The 20351-nt window shown below is 39.3% G+C and overlaps 1 protein-coding gene and 1 pseudogene across 6 annotated transcripts in view; both read right to left on the minus strand.

Moving 5' to 3' along the window:
* Window positions 1–20351, minus strand: part of Tasp1 (taspase 1) — a 222667-nt gene that overhangs the window by 86166 nt on the left and 116150 nt on the right. For 4 of the 6 annotated variants that reach the window (XM_075962312.1, XM_075962311.1, XM_075962315.1 and 1 more), the window contains one exon: window positions 19545–19623. In XM_075962312.1, coding sequence (XP_075818427.1) covers window positions 19545–19623 — 79 coding nt within the window. The remainder of the gene's footprint in view (window positions 1–19544; window positions 19624–20351) is intronic. The other 2 variants (XR_012909713.1, XM_075962313.1) reach the window with 1 other exon arrangement.
* LOC142845086 (60S ribosome subunit biogenesis protein NIP7 homolog pseudogene) lies at window positions 9469–9985 on the minus strand (annotated as a pseudogene).

Genomic DNA, 20351 nt, shown 5'->3' on the forward strand with positions numbered 1-20351 from the left:
GACTAGCTTACAAATACAGCAGTTCAACATATAGCACTAGCTAAATTTAGTATTTAAATTTTTTAAAGAGTTTTTCGGTGAATTTTTTTAAGTGCAACTTATTTTAAGTAAATTCCTGAACTAAAAAGATCTTGCACTACCACAACAAAACAATACCATAAATGGCCCTGTGCTATAAAAGGCACTGGTTGTACTGAATGAAATTCTGTCTCTAACAAGAACCTTGTAGAGATGAACCACGAAGGCTAAGCCACCACGTCCACCAGTCCAGTAAGGGCCACGAAGCAGCGTGTCAGAAAGAAATTGTTTTTCTGCTCCTTTTGATGGGCTGTGCTTTCAAGTCAGGAAATTAGAACCAGGTGTGCCAGAGGGCACACACAGCCTCGCTCCACACTGAAGAACACACGTTTTCAATTTTCAAACATGAAAGGGACTCCTGTTGAATGAAAGAAGAAATGAAAACCCAGTTCTGTTTCTGCTAACCATATGAAGGGAGCTTAGAAGGTCTTTGACAAGTTGCTTGACTTAGTCCCTCTCCAACTGACAGCAGGTAGTACTTGACAATAGGAAGGAAGAAGCATTCTTTCAAGTGAGGACAATCAAAGGGAGAAATACATTAAGGATCATAGCCCCGGCATTTTAACCCATCACTTGATCTATTTCATTCCTCTGCTTTTACCATTTCTTCACCTCATGTTTTAAAATTAGATGTCTGTTCGTTCACAAAATAACAATAAAGCAAAACAACAAAGCAATGCAAACTAAGTATCTAGCTAGGAGGAAACAGGAGAAATTATAAACATCAAAAGAGCATCTTGGAGCCCACTTGATCCACTGTAATCCAGGTCTACAATCTCAAAAACGACTTCCTCATGAAGTCCTGAGTTCTGGAGCTCAAGGGAACACTGCAATAGTGTAGATGCAATGTGCAGCTCTGACCTATGAGGCAGTGGTCTAGATGGGAGTAGGGAAGGAACAGAACACACCAATGGCTGCAGGAACAGGTCCAATCCAAACTGCCAGGTACACTAAAAATGCCTCCAAGTACTGTAGTGTACATTCCCAGATAAACGAATCCAGCAGAGTCTCGTTATTTTGGCATATTTCCAGACTGACAAGAAACTTCCTTTCATTACCAAGTAATGCCAGAGCTTTTATTCCCTGAAAGACACTGCTTCTCTATCTCACACAGACCAGAGCACGAGCTAAGTGCCTCTAAAACAACTATTGCCTAATTACATGAGAGAAATTACAAGTCTTCCTGCCAAAGAATAAGATACCTGAGCTCATACACACACACAAATTAGGTTTATGTTAAAAATTTTCTTTGGAAGAATATTTTAAATGTTCACTACCTAATAACAAATAACAAAGTACACTTTACACTAAACAATACTATCCCTTTATTGCTTGCCAAAAATTATCCACCAAAAAATTCTATCATAAGATGGTAAAGTTATCCATTTTATTTTTCAAATTATTTCTTATTAGCATGCGTTATTTCACAATTAGAAAAATATCAATTTATTTAATACCTTTATAATACATACAACAAAAGTTATCATGCCATGTTTGCTTGATATCCCTGGGAGACTTGCTCTTTTCTGGAGGGAAATAGAGGAGAGGGGAGGCAGGGGAGAGGATCATGTAATCTGGGAGCAGATGTAATATATGAGAGAATACATAGTAATAATAATAATAATTAATAATAATAAAGCTGTCACTTTTAGCCAGTATCTTAGAAAATAATGCAGTAGAATTCAGAATTCTACTTTATCTCAATCTATCAGTGACTTAGTTATTTAAACAGCAGAAACATGTTAAGAGTTCATCAGATACAAAGTGACCCAGTTAGAATAACAAGAGTCTAAGAATAGAATTCTTAAGCCATATCATTGTTTTGGTGTCTGGAAATGTGCTGGGGCTTTAAACACTCTGTGATATATCTGTGAATGAGAGGATTCCTCCAGCTCAATAATCAAACTGTCCAAATGTTTGGTTTTGGTTTTTGTTTGTTTTTTGTTTTGATGTTGTTGTTTTTCAAGCAGGGTTCCTCTCTGTAACAGCCCTGGTTGTCCGGGAACTCCCAGGCTGGCCTTAAACTCACAGACATCCACCTGCCTCTGTCTCCTGAGTGCTGGGATTAAAGGCATGCACCACCACACATCTCAAATCAAGGGTTTTAAAACAGTGACATTTACAATCGGTAAGGCTTTAGCTACACCTACATCCAGAAGTCATAATTCATAAAATATTTTCATATGGCATTAATCCCACATTCTACATCATTCCTCAAAGTATTTCAGCTTAAATGATTGCTCTTTATATTGAGCAATCTAAAAATCTTACTGAGTATGACAATCTTATGAAATTGCTCCATTAGAACATGATACTTCTGAGAATCCAGAGTCAGCCATGCAATGAGAAACAATACTGGCTAATCAAGAAGGTTAAAGACCAGTGTGGACCCAGCAGCAGGATCAACAGCTCTGCATGTAACTTTTTAAGTGTCTGCATCAATGCTCTCCTCTCCCGAAACAATATCAGAGATGAAAAAAAAATCTACCTTCATGCAACTTCCAAAAGTATGAGCATTACCCTGCTCAAAAGGAACTCTTGCTTCACTGGAAAGAAAATTTACTTCCTCGCAGCTTTCTAGAGATCACAATGTAACACTTCAAATTATGTTCAAAGTGCCTTACCTCACCCATCTTCCTCAGCCACCCTCTACTGTCAACAGAACAAATGACTCCCAATCAATATTTACCTTTGTCTTGGTCCTCACTGGGAGTGGCCTCCATCATTCTGCCTACTGTCTTGATTTGCCATTCATATTCATTCATTCATTCATTCATTCAACAAGCACCAGAAGTTCTATGATGTATACCACCATATATCTGTGAACAAAGATGTTGGTACCCTAACCTTCATAGTGCGTAGAGAAGCCAGAAGAAAAAAAAAAGACATGATAATTAAGATAATAAAACATTAAATGATTCATACTGAAAAAATAAAATATGAAGTAGAATAGCAAAAATTTCCTAGTTGTATAGTTCAGTCAAGAGGTCTTAGGAAGAAGGAAAATCATATAAATAAGGTGATGGTGAGAGGCAGGGACTTGAATCCTAAAAGTGGAAAGCAAAAAGACAACTCAAGTGTAGGCCCTCTGAGAATTCCTGGAGGATAGTGACAGTCATGGTACCTGAGACTGAGCAGTCAAGGGGAGGAAGGCAAGAGCTCTCTGGGAGAAAACTAGGAAGTTTTCATCTTTTTTTTTTTAAGATGAAAAGCAAACAAAAAATCAAAGGCAGGAAGTAAGAAAAGAAAGAGTAACGGAGAAAGAGGGGTATTAAGTTAGCTTGAAATGACAACTTCAGTGCTGAGAACTGACTAAAGGGAGAAAGAGCAAAACCAAGAGACAAGCTATAAAGCTTTTCCCATAAACTGGATTAGAAATGATGGCATCTGGGGTACCCTGGCAGTACTAAAAGGCTGGTAAATGGTCACATCTAAATGCATTTACAGAAGAGAACAAAGATGAGATGTAGGCAGCACAGAAAGGGACAAAGGAGCGCATGCCAATTTTGGCCTGAGCCCCTGGGAAGATGAATTTGCAATCTGCTGTATAAGAAAGGTTTCAAGAGAACATGGCGTGAGTTGGGGGCAAAACTGAGAGCCATATTTGGACATGCTGAGTTTGAGATGCCCATTATAAATGTAAGCAGGGATGTTTAACAAGCCTGTGGATTATACATGAGTCCTAGGGCGGACCTGACTTTGAGACAGACGTGTACAAGACATCAGGAGATGATGCTTTGCCATCAGACTAGACAGGACAGTAAAGGAATGGGTGTCCAAAGAAGGTGAGAAGAAGCTAAAGGCCTAGGCCTTTGATGTTCAGATGCTGGGAAGTGAGAAAGACAGGAGGAATCAATACAGCAAACTGAGAAGTGAGAAAGACAGGAGGAATCAATACAGCAAACTGAGAAGCTGCAGTTCATGAGGTTAGAGGGACTACAGCAGGGTGAGCCCCTGAGTGCGTGTCAAGGGCAGGAGTTTCAGAAGGAGCAACCCCTTCAAACAGTTGGGTCAATGCAGCTCACAAGATTAATCACCTAGACTGAAGTTGCTAACCATCTTAACAAGAGAAGATAGTGGAGTGGGAGAAAGGAAGGCTTGTGGAAAGTATATTCAAGAGTAAATAGTCCCAGCAACACTTAGGAGGCACAGGTAGGAGGATCTCTGTGGGTTTGAGTTAAGCCTGGTCTATATAGCAAGCTCTAGGACTACACAAAGAGACCATGTCTGAAAATTAAATAAAATAGAGCAACTAAGAGAAACAACTAAAATAATGAACAAGTCTCAACAATTCCTTGACATTTTGCCTTGCAGGACTGCTATGAATGAAAAAGAACTAGAAAGATTAAATCCCAAGTTGACTTGCACAAAACATTTTGACACTTTTGTTGCTAAAAGTGCCTGAGACACACAGAAGAAAAAAGATAAAGAATGATGGCTCTTAGAAAGGAAGATGCAGCATGGTTTCCTGACAGCCTTTCCACATCCCTGGAAGAGCGGCTGTGGCACTGGAAGACACATGCACATCAGTCCACCACTGGTCCTGACGTGGGTCCACTTGTCCAAGCCTGACAATAACGCCATGAGTAGTTTTGAGCATAGTCCCACAAACATTCCTTGTGTGAATAGGGGAGCGGGCAGGGATGGTTGAGAAATCAGGAAAAAGGAGTGAACTCTCCCTCCAAGTGCTAAGGAAGAGACACTAGTCAGTAGCTCAAGTTAAAGCACACCATGTTTTCAGTGGATGCAGTTTTAAAATCCCATCCACCTTTGTACTCTCGGGCAAATCATAGTCACAACTCTCCCAGCCCTCGGGTTCCTAGACTGCCATAAAAGAACCCAGACAATCAAAAAGCATTGGGCTCTAGAGCAGAAACCAGGCAGCAGTGTTTTCTTCACCCCAAAACTCCTTAGAAACATGAAGAGCTCCTCCAACCTCCCTTCCCACTCTTTCCATTATCCCACTCCCACCTTCAGAAAGCAATCCCTAGAAACCTGCCCGCCAACCCTGTAGGAAAAAGCAAGCCAGCCAGCAAGCAGTTAGGCTAGTGTCAGATCTTCACGTTCCCTCCTCTCCTCAAATTCAATCTCCAGTCTCCTCCCCGGCTCTGCAGCAGGCTACGAGCTGTGCCCTCTCCTCACTCTCTACCCCTATTCCCAGGGGACTAGGCAGATCCTGGGGGAAGACCCTGCTTCTCTCCTTCCTGTGGTCCTCCTGAACCCTGCCTCCTACCCCATCCCCATTTCTAAGTGTAAGCTGCCAATACCTAGAAGCACATTCTACACTGAAACCCCAGTGGCCACACCTATCAGAACCCCAAAGCATTCTCTATCAGATAGCACATAGCTACCACTCTCGAAGAACCAGAGAAGGCAAAAAAAACCAAGAAACAAAACACTTAACTAATAAAGATATCAGCACCTTGAATTACAATCACCCCAAACCCAGATGCCTAGACACCAGCATAGAAACACAATCAATAGCAGTCAGGACAGTATGTCTCTACAAGAGCCCAGAAACCTACCACAGGAAGTCCTAAGGAATGGAACATGGCTGAAACAAGACAAAGACCTTAAAATAGTCTTTACAAAAATGATAGAGGTCCTTGTTCTGACTTGAAACAAACCGGAAACCCTGATTGAAAAATGCCTCCATATGACTGAGCTGTGGGCCAGCGTGTAGGGAATTTTCTTAATTAGCGATTGGATGGGGGTGGGGGTGATGGCCTCAGACCATTGTGGGTGATGCCACTCCAGGGCTCATGGTCCTGTGTTCTATGAGAAAGCAAGCTCACCAAGCCATGTGAAGGTAGCCATAAGCAAACCCCTTCAAAGTCTGCACCAGCTCCTGTCTCCAGATTGCTGCCCTGTTTGAGCCCCTGTCCTGACGATCTTCATGATAAACAGTGCTGTGTGGAAATGTAAGCCAACTAAACCCTATCCTCCCAAAATTGCTTTTTGGTTAGTAGTGTTTCATTGAAGCAATAGGAACTCTAAGACAGTCCTTAAAGAGTATGTGAATAAATCCCTTAAATCTATGAAAACACAAACAGAGGAAGGATGAATAACAAAAAAGAAACAAAGGAAACAACACCTTTCACAATAACCTCAAATAATTAAAATATCTTGAGGTAACTATAATCAAGAAAGTAAAAAACTTGTATGGTAAAAACTTCAAGGCATTAGGAAAGAAACTAAAGAAGGTATCAGAAGATAGAGCTCCCACACTCACTATCAGTAAGATGAATGCAGTCTGTTGCAAGAGGTTGCTGTTAGTTCCTGGCTGCTCAGCCCCGAAATAATCACACAGAAACTATTAATTTAATCATTGCTTGGCCCATTAGCTTTAGCTTCTTTTCGGCTAGCTCGTACATATTAATTTAACCCATTTCTATTAATTTGTGTATCGCCACAAGGTTGTGGCTTACAGGGTAAAGTTCCAGCGTCTGTCTCTGGAGGGGCTACATGGCTTCTTTTCTCGGCCTCCTTCCTCCCGGCATTCAGTTTAGTTTCCCCCGCCTATCTACCCTATCCGGCCAAACCAGTTTCCTTAAACCAATGGTACTCAAAGCATACAGAGGGGAATCCCACATCAACAGTCAAAATGGCCCTCCTACCAAAATACAATCTACAGATTCAATAAAATCATCATCAAAATTCCAAAACAACTTTTTCACAAATCTTAGAAAGTACAATTTTCAGCTTCAAATGAAAACACACACACACACACACACACACACACACAAGGATAGCTAAAATAATCCTAAATAATTGATGGAGATACCACAATATTTGAACTCAAATTGTACTACAGAGCTATAATATTGGCATAAAATATAGCATTTTGTTCAATGAAATCAAAATGAAGACTGAGCTATAAAGCCACATACTTATGAATACCTGATTTTTTGATAAAGAAGACAAAAATACACAGTGGACTAAAATCAATATCTTCATAAAATAGTGCTGGTCAAACTGGATGGCTGCATGTCAAAGAGTTCAAATAGATCCATACTTATAACCCTACACACACACACACACACACACACACACACACACACACACACACCAACCTCAAATGGATCAGAGATCTCAATATAAAACCAGATACACTGAACCTGACAGAAGAGCAAGCTGAGTATAGTCTTGAACTCACTGGCACAGAAAAAATTTTTGAACAGACACTGTTAGCACAGGCACTAAGAAGATCCACAATTAATAAATGGGACCTCATGAAACTGAGAAGCTTCTGTATTACAAAGGACACCATCTTCGACAAAGCAGCAGCCTATAGAATAGGAAAAAAATTTTACCAGCTACATATCTGATAGAGGGCTAATATATACAATGTATACAGAACACACACACACGATATAAAGAAACAAACCCAAATACATGTCAAAAATTGGGTCTCCATAAAGCTGTGTCTTTTTACTTCTGGGTCTTAAGACTCAATTCCATTGATCAATTTGTCTGTTTTTATGCCAATACCATGCAGTTTTTACTACTCTACAGTATAGTTTGAATTCAGGGATGGTGATACCTCCAGAAGTTCTTTTATTGTATGGGATTATTTTAGCTGTCCTGGTTTTTTTGTTTTTCCATTGAAGTTGAGTACTGTTCTTTCAAGGTCTGTAAAGAATTGTGTTGGAATTTTGATAGGGAATGCATTGAATCTGTAGATTGCTTTTGGTAAGATGACCATTTTTATTATATTAATCCTGCCTATCCATGACAATGGGAGATCTATCTTCTGTGATCTTCTCCAGTTTCTTTCTTCAGAGACTTTAAGTTCTTGTCATATGGGTCTTTCACTTGCTTGGTTCGAGTTACAAGATATTTTACATTATTGGTGGCTATTGTAAAAGGCATTTTTGCCCCGATTTCTTTCTCAGATAATTTATCATTTGTGTATATAAGGGCAACTGGTTATTTTGAGTTAATTTTTTTATCTATCCACTTCACTGATGTAGAAGTTCCCTGGTAGAATTTTGGGGGTCACTTATGTAATCTTATCATCTACAAATAGCGATAGTATGGCTTTTTTCTTTCTAATTTGTATCCCCTTGGTCTCATTTGATTGTCTTATTGCTCTAGCTAGAACTTCAAGTACTATATTGAATAGATGTGGAGACAGTGAACAACCTTGTCTTGTTTCTGATTTTAATTGTTTTGAGTTCCTTTCCATTTAATTTGATGTTAAATATAGGCTTCCTGTAAATTACCTTTTTTATGTTTACATATGTCCCTTGTATCCCTGGTCTCTCCAGGGATATTAATTATAAAAGGGTGCCTGATTTTGTCAAAGGCTTTTTTACTGTCTAATAAGATGATCACATGAGTTTTTTTCTTTCAGTTTGTTTATATAGTGAATTACACGGGCAGATTTTCACATGTTGAATCATACCTGCATCACTGGAATTAAGCCGACTTGATCAGGGTAGATGATCTTTTGATGTGTTCTGGGATACAGTTCGTACTTTAATAGGTATTTTTGTTTCCATGTTCAAAAGTGAAATGGATCTGTAAGTCTTTGTTGAGTCTTTGTGTGGTTTGGGTATGAGAGTAACTATGGCCTCATAAAATGTGATTGGCAATGTTCCTTCTATTTCTATTTTGTAGAATAATTTGGCAAGTATTGACATTAGATCTTCTTTGAACATTTGGTAGAATTCTGCACTAAAATCATTTGGCCCTGGGCTCTTTTTGGTTGGGAGATTCTATTTTTCTTTCTGAAGAGAAACACTCTACTCACAAAACACTTGATAAGTTTTGGGTTGTTTGTTTTAGATTTTGAGACAGAGTCTTGCTGTGGGACAATGGTCTGTACCCTGTCACTTGTATTTTAAGTAAATGCTAATTGGCCAATAGCCAGGCAGGAAGTAGAGGCAGAGCAACGAGAATTCTGGAAAAAGGGAAGTTTCGGTCTGCAGCCATCACCCAGATGCAGAGTAAGTAAGATGTTGACTGTCTCACCGAAAAAAGTACCAAGCCACGTGGCTAACACAGACAAGAATTATGGGCTAATATAAGTTATAAGAGTTAATAAAAAGCCTGAGATACTAGGACAAACAGTTTATAATTAATGTAGACCTCTGTGTGATTTCTTTGGGACTTATTGACTGCAGGACAAAAACCTGAGTCAGCTGAGTCTCACTATGTAGCCCAGGCTAGCCTTGAACTTGCCAAGAAGCCCCAGCAGGTCTTAAACATGGATCCACTTGCCTTTGCCTCCAGAGGACCTGAAACCCTGTTTCTGGGTCATTTCTACTGATTAAGAAACCAAGTTGCATATATCAGTGTTATTAAAATTTAACATGATGTATTCTGCATATACAGGAAACAAAGCTTGGTCCTCTCACATAGCAAAAATGTCTTAGGACAAGTACCCTAAGTCAATGTTTCTTCACGCAGTACATACTCCCCAATGTCTGCTTGGTGAAGCACCACAACTGCCATAGAGTCGACTTTACTGCAATCTTAAGTAGATAGAAACCCAAAGGATGTCTGCCATGGAGTGAACGACTGCTCCCTGGTACTGAGAGTGTCTTCAGTGATTTGACCCAGACCAGACTTCAACACATGGTTCCCACACAAGAAGGGCTGCTTTACCCCAGGATTTGTCCACACTTTGTACTTGGCAAGGTATCTGAGGGCTCTAACATGCAACCAGAATTTGTGGGTCTTGGTAAACTTTCCAAAACACATCGCCAATGACACTAGCTTATCTGCAGAGATGTTGGCAGCCAATTCAGGATCATCTCACTCAAATAGTACACTGGGTCATTGTGCAGTTAGAAATAGTAGGTGCCATTGGGCCTGTCTGCCAGGAGCTATAGATTCTCCCTGATGTATTTTGAAATTTCTCAAACATTACTCAGGTTTCTTCTTCAGTCAAGGGTGGCATTATCGAGCTAGCTTAGCTCCCAGATTCTTAATGACTTGTTGGGATACTTTTAATGAATGCTTCTATTTCCTTGGGGGTTATAGGCTTATTTAGACTGTTTATCTGAGCTTGATTTAACTTTGGTAAGTGGAATCTGTTGAGAAAATAGTCCATTTCTTTTAGATTTCCCAATTTGGGGGAGTAGAGGTTTTTGATGTATGACCTAATGATTCTTTGAATTTCCTCAGATTCTGTTGGTATATCCATTTTTCCCTTTCTGAGTTTGTTAATTTGGATATTCTGTCTTCTCCTCACTTAGTTTAGATAAGGGTTTGTCTACCTTGCTGGTTTCTCAAAAAAAAAGAAATCTGTTTCAATGATTATTTGTATTATTCTCTTTATTTCTACTTATTTTTTATTTCAGACCTCAGTTCAATTATTTCCTGCCATCTACTCCTCTTGGGTGTGTTTGCTTCCTTTTGTTCCAGAGCTTTCAGGTATGCTGATAGGTCACTAGTACGATAACTCTAATTGCTTTATGAAGGCACACAGTGCTATGAACGTTCCTCTTAGCATCACTTTGACTATGTTCCACAAGTTTGGATATGTTGTACATTCATTTTCATTGAATTCTAGGAAGTCTTTAATTTCTTTCTATATTTCTTCCTTGATCCAGTGGCAATCTAAGTAATACGACTGAGAAATGCTCAGTTTCTATGTATTTATAGGCTTTCCTTTGTTTCTGTTGTTGTTGAAATACAGCTTTAATGCATGGTGGTCTGATAAGACACAGGGGGTTATTCCGATTTTCTTGTATCTGTTGAAATTTGCTTTGTGCCTGAGCATATGGTCAATTTTAGAGAAGGTTCTATGAAGTGCTGAAAAGAAGGTATATTTCTTTTGTGTTTGGGTGAAATGTTCTGTAGATATCTGTTAGGCCCATTTACATCATAATGGCTATTAGTACTATTATTTCTCTGTTTAGTTTCTGTCTGGTCAACCTGTTCAATGGTAAAAGTGGCATTTGATATGTGATTTAAGCTTTTCGTAATTGTTTCTTAACAAACATGGGTGCCCTTGCATGTGGGGTATTAATGTTCAGAACTAGGATGTCATCCTGGTACATTTCCCTTTGATGAGTATGAGATGTCCCTCTCTATATCTTTTTATTAATTTTGGTTTGCTAGGTACTAGAATAGCTACATCAGTTTGTTTCTTTAGTATGTTTGCTTGGAAAATCTTTTCCCAGCCCATTACTCAGAGGTAATGTCTATCTTTGGTATTGAGGTTTGTTTCTTCTATGTAGCAGAAAGATGGATATCTTTTGAACCCATTCTGTTAATGGGTGTCTTTTTATTGGTATGTTGAATTCATTGACATGATATTAATGACCAATGATTGCTAATTCCTGTTATTTTGTTGTTGTTGGTAGAAGTGTGTATGTTTTGTGTGTGTATATGTATTTCCTATCTTTGGATTTTGCTGGTTTGATATTATATTTTGCCTGCATTTTCCTGGGGACAGTTAACTTCCTTGGGTTGGGGTTTTCTTTATAGTACCTTTTATAGAAACAGATTTGTGAACAGATACTGTCTAAATTTGATTTATGTACCTTAGTTCTTCATTTACAGTAACTAAAATTTTTACAGGGTATAGTAGTCTGGACTGGCATCTGTGGTTTATTAGTGTCTGCAAGGATCTTCTGGCTTTTAGAGTCTCTGCTAAGAAGTTAGGTATGATTTCTATAGAGTTGCTGTGGAATAATCCTTTGTCCACAGTGAAGATGTGCTGCTCTCATTGTTAATAAAAAGCTGATTGGCTGATAGCTAGTCAGGATTTTCGGGGGCAGAGCAAATGCTAGGATGAAGACGGGGAGAGTCAAAGGAGTCACCAGGCAGACACGGACAGGTACCAGGAGATGCAGAGGGACAGGTAAAGAAAGCTATGAGACACATGGCAATACATAGATTAATAGAAATGGGTTAAGTTCTAAGAACTAGTCAGTAAAAAGTCTGAGTTATCATCTGAGAATTTATAATTTATATTAAGTCTCCATGTCAGTTATTTGGGAACTGGCTAGTGGTAAAGAAAAAAAAAATCTGCCTTCAACAGCTCTGCTTTATATGTTACTTGACATTTTTCCCTTACAGCTTTTAATATTCTTTGTTAGTATTTTGATTATTATGTGGCATGGGGACTTTCTCTTCTGATGAATGTATCTGGTAGTCTGTAAGCTTCTTGTACCTTTATTGGTATGTCCTTCTTTAGATTAAAAAATTTTCTTAAACATATTTTCTGGGTTTTTGAGCTGGGAGTTTCTTTCTTCTATTCCTATTATTCTTAGGTTTGGTTTTTTTTCATAGTGTCCTAGATTTCCTGATATTTTGTGTTAGGAGGTTTTTAGATTTAATGCTTTCTTTCACTAATGAATCTATTTCTTCTACCATATCTTCAACGCCTAAGAGTCTCTCTTCCATCTCTTGTATTCTGTTGGTGATGCTTGTTCTGTAATTCATTTTCACATACCCAGATTTTCAATTTCCATAATTCCCTCAGTTTGTGTGGTTCCCCCACACCCCCCCACACACACACCCTGCCTTTGGTTTTTCAAGACAGGGTTTCCCTGAAGCTTTGGAACTAGCTCCTGTAGACCAGGCTGGCCTTGAACTCAAGGAGATTTACCTGCCTCTGCGCGTGCCACCACTGCCCAGCTTGTTCGTGTTTTCTTTATTGTTTCTGTTTCAGTTTTCCTGTCCTGAATAGTTTCCTTGACCTATTTGTTCTTTCTTGGCATTTTTTTAAGGGATTCACTGATTCCTTCTAATTTATTGATTGTTTTTTTCCTTGATTTCTTTGAGAACCTTTTTCATTTCCTCTTTGGGAACCTCTATGATCTTCATAAAGTTGTTTTTAAGGTCTTTTTCTGGTGCTTCAGCTGTGTTGGAATATTCAGGCCTGCCTGCTATTGATTGTCTTTTCATACTGGCATTTAGGCATATGGGTTTGAGGTGATTTAGGTCTAGTCCTTATTTCTGGGTTTGTTTTTTGCTGGATGGGTGTTTTGTTCATTGGCTTCTGTTTACACTTCAGTTTTCTAGTCCTTGTGGCCTGGATTTCTGGAAGCTGTCATGTCCTCTGATCTAGGAGGGAAGAGAGTCTCTGTCCAAGTTGAGAGTGGGCATTCTGGAAGTGAGCTTGGACTTTGTTGCAGCAGAGGATCTGTTTTCCTGATTGGTATGGTCTGCACATGAGCAGCTAAAGTCTGTTTTGATTGCTAGGGTCTGCACCCAAGTGGCAGAAGTCAATGGGGGTTGGGGTAAGGACCAGGCAAGAGTTCAGAAATGAGCTGGGATGGTGGGTTATGGGATGGATCTTTGAGAACTAGAAAGTGGGGCCTTCAACTGGCAGGTGGGTCACTTACCTGATTGATGTTGCCTGTCTTATTTTTTTTTAATATCTTTTTACTCTACAGGTTCTTTGTGTCTATATTATGGCTTCCAGTTTGGTGTTTTTATTGGGTTTCCTGCATATGTCAATGAGCCAGTCTCTGAATCTGTATCTGTTTCCTACGCTCATTTCTTTTGTTTGCTTATTTTGTTTTGTTCTATTCTGATAATATAAAGTCTTAATAGGTAAGTAGGTAGATAGGTAAATGGATGGACAGACAAACAGATAGATATTATCCCTTAGAAGCCTGTTTATGTTATAATGAGATAAGAAATAGGAAGGGGGTGGATCTGCATAGAAGGGGAGGTGGGGAGGAATTGGAAGTAGCGGTAAGGGAGACCATAATCAGAATATATCATATGACAGAAAAATCCATTTTCAATAAGAGGGAAATAAAGAAGAGGAGGAATAATGAAGGAAGGAGGAAGAGAAAGAGGAGGAGAAAAGGGCAGGAGAACTGACAAATAAAGAAAGACAACCCATAAGGTCAACCAGGGCATAACCTCAATCTCCAGCTTTTTCTTCCTCTGATCTTCTAATCCTTCACGTGTTCTTCCTTTCTATGGCCAGAGACCAGCAAAGACGTATCCTATAGTATATATTTCACCTGCTACTAAAAATTATGTGCAAAGCCATATTTGGTAAATAATTAAACTATATTTTAAAATGCTATTTATGAAAATTCCATGATAAACAACCTTTAGAAAAAGTAAGCATCCTTCTAAAAGAGGTTGGAGCCATATGCTCATTTCTTTCTTTACTGTTAGTTTCTCACCATGTATATAGCTCCAGGCAGGCACTCAAGAAATGCCAATATACCCTCAGCCCTCCTTTCCTCATAAGCCTGCCCTGCTACTTCAAAGTTACAAGTTGCTTATTTTCATTTTAAAAAATAACAATAATAAAAACTTTTAATAATTCACCAATTCTAAAATATGCCTTTTACATATTTAAAAAATTCTGATTAGACACAAGAGCTCACATTTGTGATCTTTAGCTCTCAAGAGTAGAGGCAGCAGATCAACATTTAAAACCAGCTTTGGCCACCCAATACTTGGTCTCAAAAGAAGGGGAGCAGGAGAAATGTGAGGATTGTTTGAGAATCAGACAGTAGCTACCCTCTCACACTGCCCTATAACCTTTGGTAGTAAGAGAGCTGTCACTGGTTCTCAATGCAAGCTGTTTTCATTTGATGTCTGTATGTTATGCACCACATGAAAACTAGGTGTGCTCATTTTGCTTGCTGTTTACATTATGTTCAAAGGATTAAGATATAGGAATGAAATTTAAAATGATTATAAATGTTAGACACAACATAGCAAGTGGGTTTATTACCAATGAAGCAAACACGTATGACTGAAGTAACATCCCCAGTTCCTTACTTTCTCATAAAGTAACAGTCATGTGTTAAATTAAGTGAAAATGCTTTGTCATTCTTCTATTGGCAATATTTTTGTTTCCATTAATAGTATCAAATATTGTGTATTTTATAAAAGATGTGACAGATAGTCGTTGGAACATAAATAGTGAAAGATGAGACCTCCCTATGTCAACTGACTACACACTTACAGCAATGGCAGTTATTCCTGCTGGGTTATCTACAACTACCAAGTTTGGACATAAGCAAGGTGACTGCTCTGCTCCTTCCCTAGTGCTGCAAGGTCCATAGTTCCAGAACATGTGTCAGAGTTTGCAAGAGCAGTTCCTCTCACACACACACCCCTACTCATTCCACCCCACCCAATGATGAGAACAGGAAGCTGAAGTTTATTCCTCAGGCTAAAGACCAAACTGCCTACCTGGCCTTGGGAGAGCCATATCCTGACCATAACTGTCTTTTCAAGTATCACCTTCCACGTTATATACACCAAAACATGGCCAGGTCTCTGAATTTTCTACAACAGCCCAAGGCACAAGTCCTTTTTATTCTGAACAAACAATTGCAAAATTCTGTGTTCCACCTTTCCTATGACTTGGACACCCCAACTCTACCATGTGTTTCCACCACCAACCTCACAACAACAGTCCCATGAAAAACAAGAAGGAAGTAAACCCAATCCTACAGAAAGCTACTGTATCATCCTCCAGCTCTGGCATTTGATCCTTTAACTATGCAACATGACATGCCTCAACATGCCTCATATCCACATTCAAATGCAATTCTGGGTACCATGAACAAGAAAGAACTGGTACAGGAGAGGAAATGTGATGTGGGAAGGTCATATGTCAATCTGTTGATTTCATTGGTTAATAAAGAAACTGCCTTGGCCCATTTGATAGGCCAGCCCTTAGGTGGGTGGAGTAGACAGAACAAAATGCTGGGAAGAAGGGAAGTGAGCCAGACGCCATACCTCTCCTCACTGGTCAGATGCAATGGAGCAAGCCGCCAGGTCAGACATGCTGAATCTTTCTAGGTAAGACACCATCTCGTGGTGCTACACAGATTACTAAATATGGGTTAAGCAAGATATGAGAGTTAGCCAAGAAGAGGCTAGATATAATGGGCCAGGCAGTGTTTATATGAATACAGTTTGTGTGTTGTTATTTCGGGGCATAAGCTAGCCAGGCGGCCGGGAGCCGGGCGGCAGGAACGCAGCCTGCTGCTCCTTCTACAGAAATGGGAGCTTGTAAAGACCTTAACAGTGCAATTCTAGCTTTACTTGCCATTGCATTCTACTTAAAAAGATCAAATTAATAAAGTATTTTGTTATTCTAATTTCCAAACCACCAGTTTTTAAAAACTGGTTTTGTTGGTGAATAGGCAATCCCAAAGGGACTGAATCTCTTTCAAAGTGACAGACTTAGGCAGACTCTCAAGGGATAACATTAAACAATTAACTAACTCAATGAAGACATTTGCTAAAACAAAAGCATACACAATACATGATATTGACAGTTATGTAGGAAAATACAAATGAAGCAATTTTTTATACTTCGATTTGTTCACATAATTTACTAAAGACACAGGACTACACACATTAGCTATTTTTGACGTTGTATGGCAAAACTTTTACATGTCATCATAATTAAATTAAAAATGAATGCATTACTATTTTTGTTCATCCATTCAAAATAAAATACAAAAAGCAGTTTTTACAATTATATTGGGATGCTTTTGATTCATTATTGATTTGTATATCAAAATAGTCTCATGATTCACAATCATATTTTTCTTCGGATACAAAGAAAGGAGATAGGACAGATGGAGGCCACACATGGCAGATGAGAACACAAAAGTCTGAAAAAAAACTAGACAGATCAGTAAAAATGATAAGAAGCCACAAATAATAGAATAGTGTCAATATTTATTATCTAAAAGAAGAGGGTAGTGAAGGCAAGAAAACAGCTAAGAGGGTCAGTGAGATGACTCAGCAGGCAAAGAGACTGTGGCTGAGCCTGCAAAACTGAGTGTGATCCCTGGGACCCTATATTGGCATAAGAAAACTGACTTCTATAGGTTGCCCTGTGATCTCCACGCATGTACTGTGGCACATAGATATAGTCCCCATCCACACAATAATATTAGTGTAATTCTGAAACATTTTAAAGAAGAAAACTATTGGAGAAAGGTAGTCGTGGGAAAAATTACACACATAAAACTCACAGAGGACTACTAAACAGGAAATAGAAAGAATGTATGTCGACTTTCAGAGAAAGCCCAGAGCTGGCACAGGTGTATAAGTTAATTGGCAAAGAGAAAACAGTTGAAATCAGGAAGATAGCAAAAACAGGAAATCAGCAAGAGAAAGCATACAGAGAAATGATGAGAACCCAACCCCATAACTATTTTCAAAAGGAAGAAAATCCTATGAAAATAACTGACATGAAGCACGTCAGAGAAGAGGGGGAAAAAAAACGAGGGAGCACCAGGTCCCATGCTATAATGGGCAATATCTGTATTATAGAAGCTTTGCACAAAAAATGTTCATGTTCTCTGTTTTGAAGAACTGAGATTGTTAACTGTGCTGAAACCATGAAAGACAAAAACAAAAACAAAACACAACAACAAAAACAAACAAACCAGAAGATGATGACAAGCAGTAGAAAGACGGTGGAGCACCTGACCAGGCAACTGAGCATCCAGCAGAAACAGACTGGGAAAGTGGGGCAAACCGCAACAGTCAGCGGGGAGGGCTGTGGAATTTTCCTTTACACCGTGTAAAGATGTGTCTGTCACTGTGACTGGTTTAATAATGAGATGAATGGTCAATAGCTAGGCAGGAAGAGGTTGGGTGGGACTTCTGGGGACGGAGAGGAATAGAAGAGGAAGAAAGGCAGAGTCGCTAGCCAGGCAAAGAGGAAGCAGGATGTGGAGTTCAGAGCCAAGGCAACCAACCCACATTAAAAAAAAAATGGTTAAAAGATATAGGTTAATTTAAATTATAAGAACTATTTAGGAACAAGCCTAAGCTAAGGCCAAGTTTTCACAATTAATAATAAGTCTCCATGTTGTTTTTTTGTGAGCTAGAGACTTAAAGACAAATCGGTCTACATGACAGGTGTCAGCTGGAGTATGTGTGGGTGGAGCTCTCAGGCAGAGCACCTCCTGGGTCTTCAACAGCACAGGCTGAGCTGTAGTCGATCTCAGGCAGAGCACCTCCTGGTCTTCAACAGCACAGGCTGAGCTGTAGTCGATGATCTCAGGCAGAGCACCTCCTGGTCTTCAACAGCACAGGCTGAGCTGTAGTCGATCTCAGGCAGAGCACCTCCTGGTCTTCAACAGCACAGGCTGAGCTGTAGTCGATCTCAGGCAGAGCACCTCCTGGTCTTCAACAGCACAGGCTGAGCTGTAGTCGATCTCAGGCAGAGCACCTCCTGGTCTTCAACAGCACAGGCTGAGCTGTAGTCGATCTCAGGCAGAGCACCTCCTGGTCTTCAACAGCACAGGCTGAGCTGTAGTCGATCTCAGGCAGAGCACCTCCTGGTCTTCAACAGCACAGGCTGAGCTGTAGTCGATCTCAGGCAGAGCACCTCCTGGTCTTCAACAGCACAGGCTGAGCTGTAGTCGATCTTTTACTTTGAGAAAGTACTTGTTCAAGGACAGGGGTTTTATTTTTACTCTTAACAATTTACTGTTTGTCTTCTCAGTATCTTACTTTTGGGCTGTTTTACCATTCTCCACTCCCATTCTCACGGGTCTAGGAGACCAGCCCATTCCAGGTCAAGGGATCCTGGAGGACACTCTAAGGTAAACACACTTGCATCTGAAGTGGGGAAAAGCTCAGCCCACCCGACAGAAACAGCAGGTAACAATTAACTAGTGCACTGTGCACTACAGTGGACACAGGATGAGTAAGCAGGAAGCACAGGAAAGCTACTGTACTAGACAACAAAAACCAATGTGGTCAGAAACCCAAGAGGTGAAGAAAGAAAAGAAAAACATCTGTGCTGCACAGATGTGTAAACCCTGGGACTGTTTGGAAATGAACAGAACTGTAGCTCGAGGGAAGGGGTGAACCAGCATTGACCTTGTCCACCAGTAGCATCACCACATAAAAAAACAGGCTTCAAGTATATGTGGTATCAGTATTATAAAACTCTAGAATCAGATTGTTGCTCCACCTGTTAAATTCCCCCACCCCTATTTCCCATCCCTACAGCACAGGGACACACACACACATACATACATACATGTGCATGCTCAAGCGCATGCTCTCACGCAAACCACATCACACACGCTCGTTCTATTTCAATCATTACTAAATCATACACTTTCTTATTATACAGACAAAAAAGGTTCTGTATTTTATTAAAATGATAGTTTGAGGAAATATTGTAGGCTATACATTCTGAAGCACATTCTGTGAGTTTCACGTCAACATTTTACTCAAGAAACTACATGATAATTTTTGAAATGCCTCACTGTTTTGACGTCACTCGAGATGTGACTGTAACTATCATGGGTCACTAGATAATAAAATAGAATTAAATTATAGCCAATATTAGAGTTTTACAGTTAACATTTGCAGAGCACTTATAATAGAAAACTAAATAATCTTTAAAACCTCCCAAATATTAATGATGTTTTTATGCATCAACACTCTTATAAATGTTTCCCCCAAACACTGATTTTAATTATTAAATGACTGACAGGATTGTAGCTATGAAAAATGGCCATAAAAGCAGCAAATACCTGAGGTACTCACAGCTGTGGAGTAGGGGTTATGAGCTCCAGTATTTTCAGCCCAGCAGCCACATCCATAAAGAGCAGCCTAGGAAGACAGAAAATAGACTCATACAATACTTACTGAATATTATACATAATTTTCAGTTTTCAATATGAAAGTAATATCCATCAAATAAAACTCAGTTTATTAAAAATAAACAAAATAGACAACAAAGCAAATTAAGTATGAAGTGTCACAATGAAATCTATTACTCTTTATGCTAATTAAAAATGAAAATAAGAGACTCCCCACCTCAACAAAACAGGGTAGACTGAAAACAAGGGGGATGACTGAAGAACCACACCAGGAGTTGTTTTCTTGTGCACACAAATAAAAGACTAAAAAACAGTTCATAACAGCATAAATTTATAAGAGTTTGCATAAGAGCTATGCAAACAATGATTTTCAAACTCTCAAGGCTGTGTCTATTTCTAGATATGCAATGCATTACTGCTGCCCATACTCTCACTCTGCTATGACAAGGACACCAGAACTTACTCTTCCTACCTAACTATATCTTTGACTAGCTTTTCCCTGTCCCCTTCATTATGCTTTCCCCAGTAGCTAGTAACATTAATAAATCAGCATATACATAAATCAATATTTTGTCTAAAAAATGTGTAGATATTATATGTCATTCAAAAAGATCAGTAGGGCCTGAGACGTGGTTCAATGCGTAAAGCAGTTGCCACATAACCAGAAGGACCAGAATATGGATCCCCAAACCTACACAGAAAGTCAGCCAGGAATGGCAGTCACCTGTAATACCAGAA

The sequence above is a fragment of the Microtus pennsylvanicus genome, chromosome 2, assembly GCF_037038515.1.
Source record: "Microtus pennsylvanicus isolate mMicPen1 chromosome 2, mMicPen1.hap1, whole genome shotgun sequence".
NCBI lineage: Eukaryota > Metazoa > Chordata > Mammalia > Rodentia > Cricetidae > Microtus > Microtus pennsylvanicus.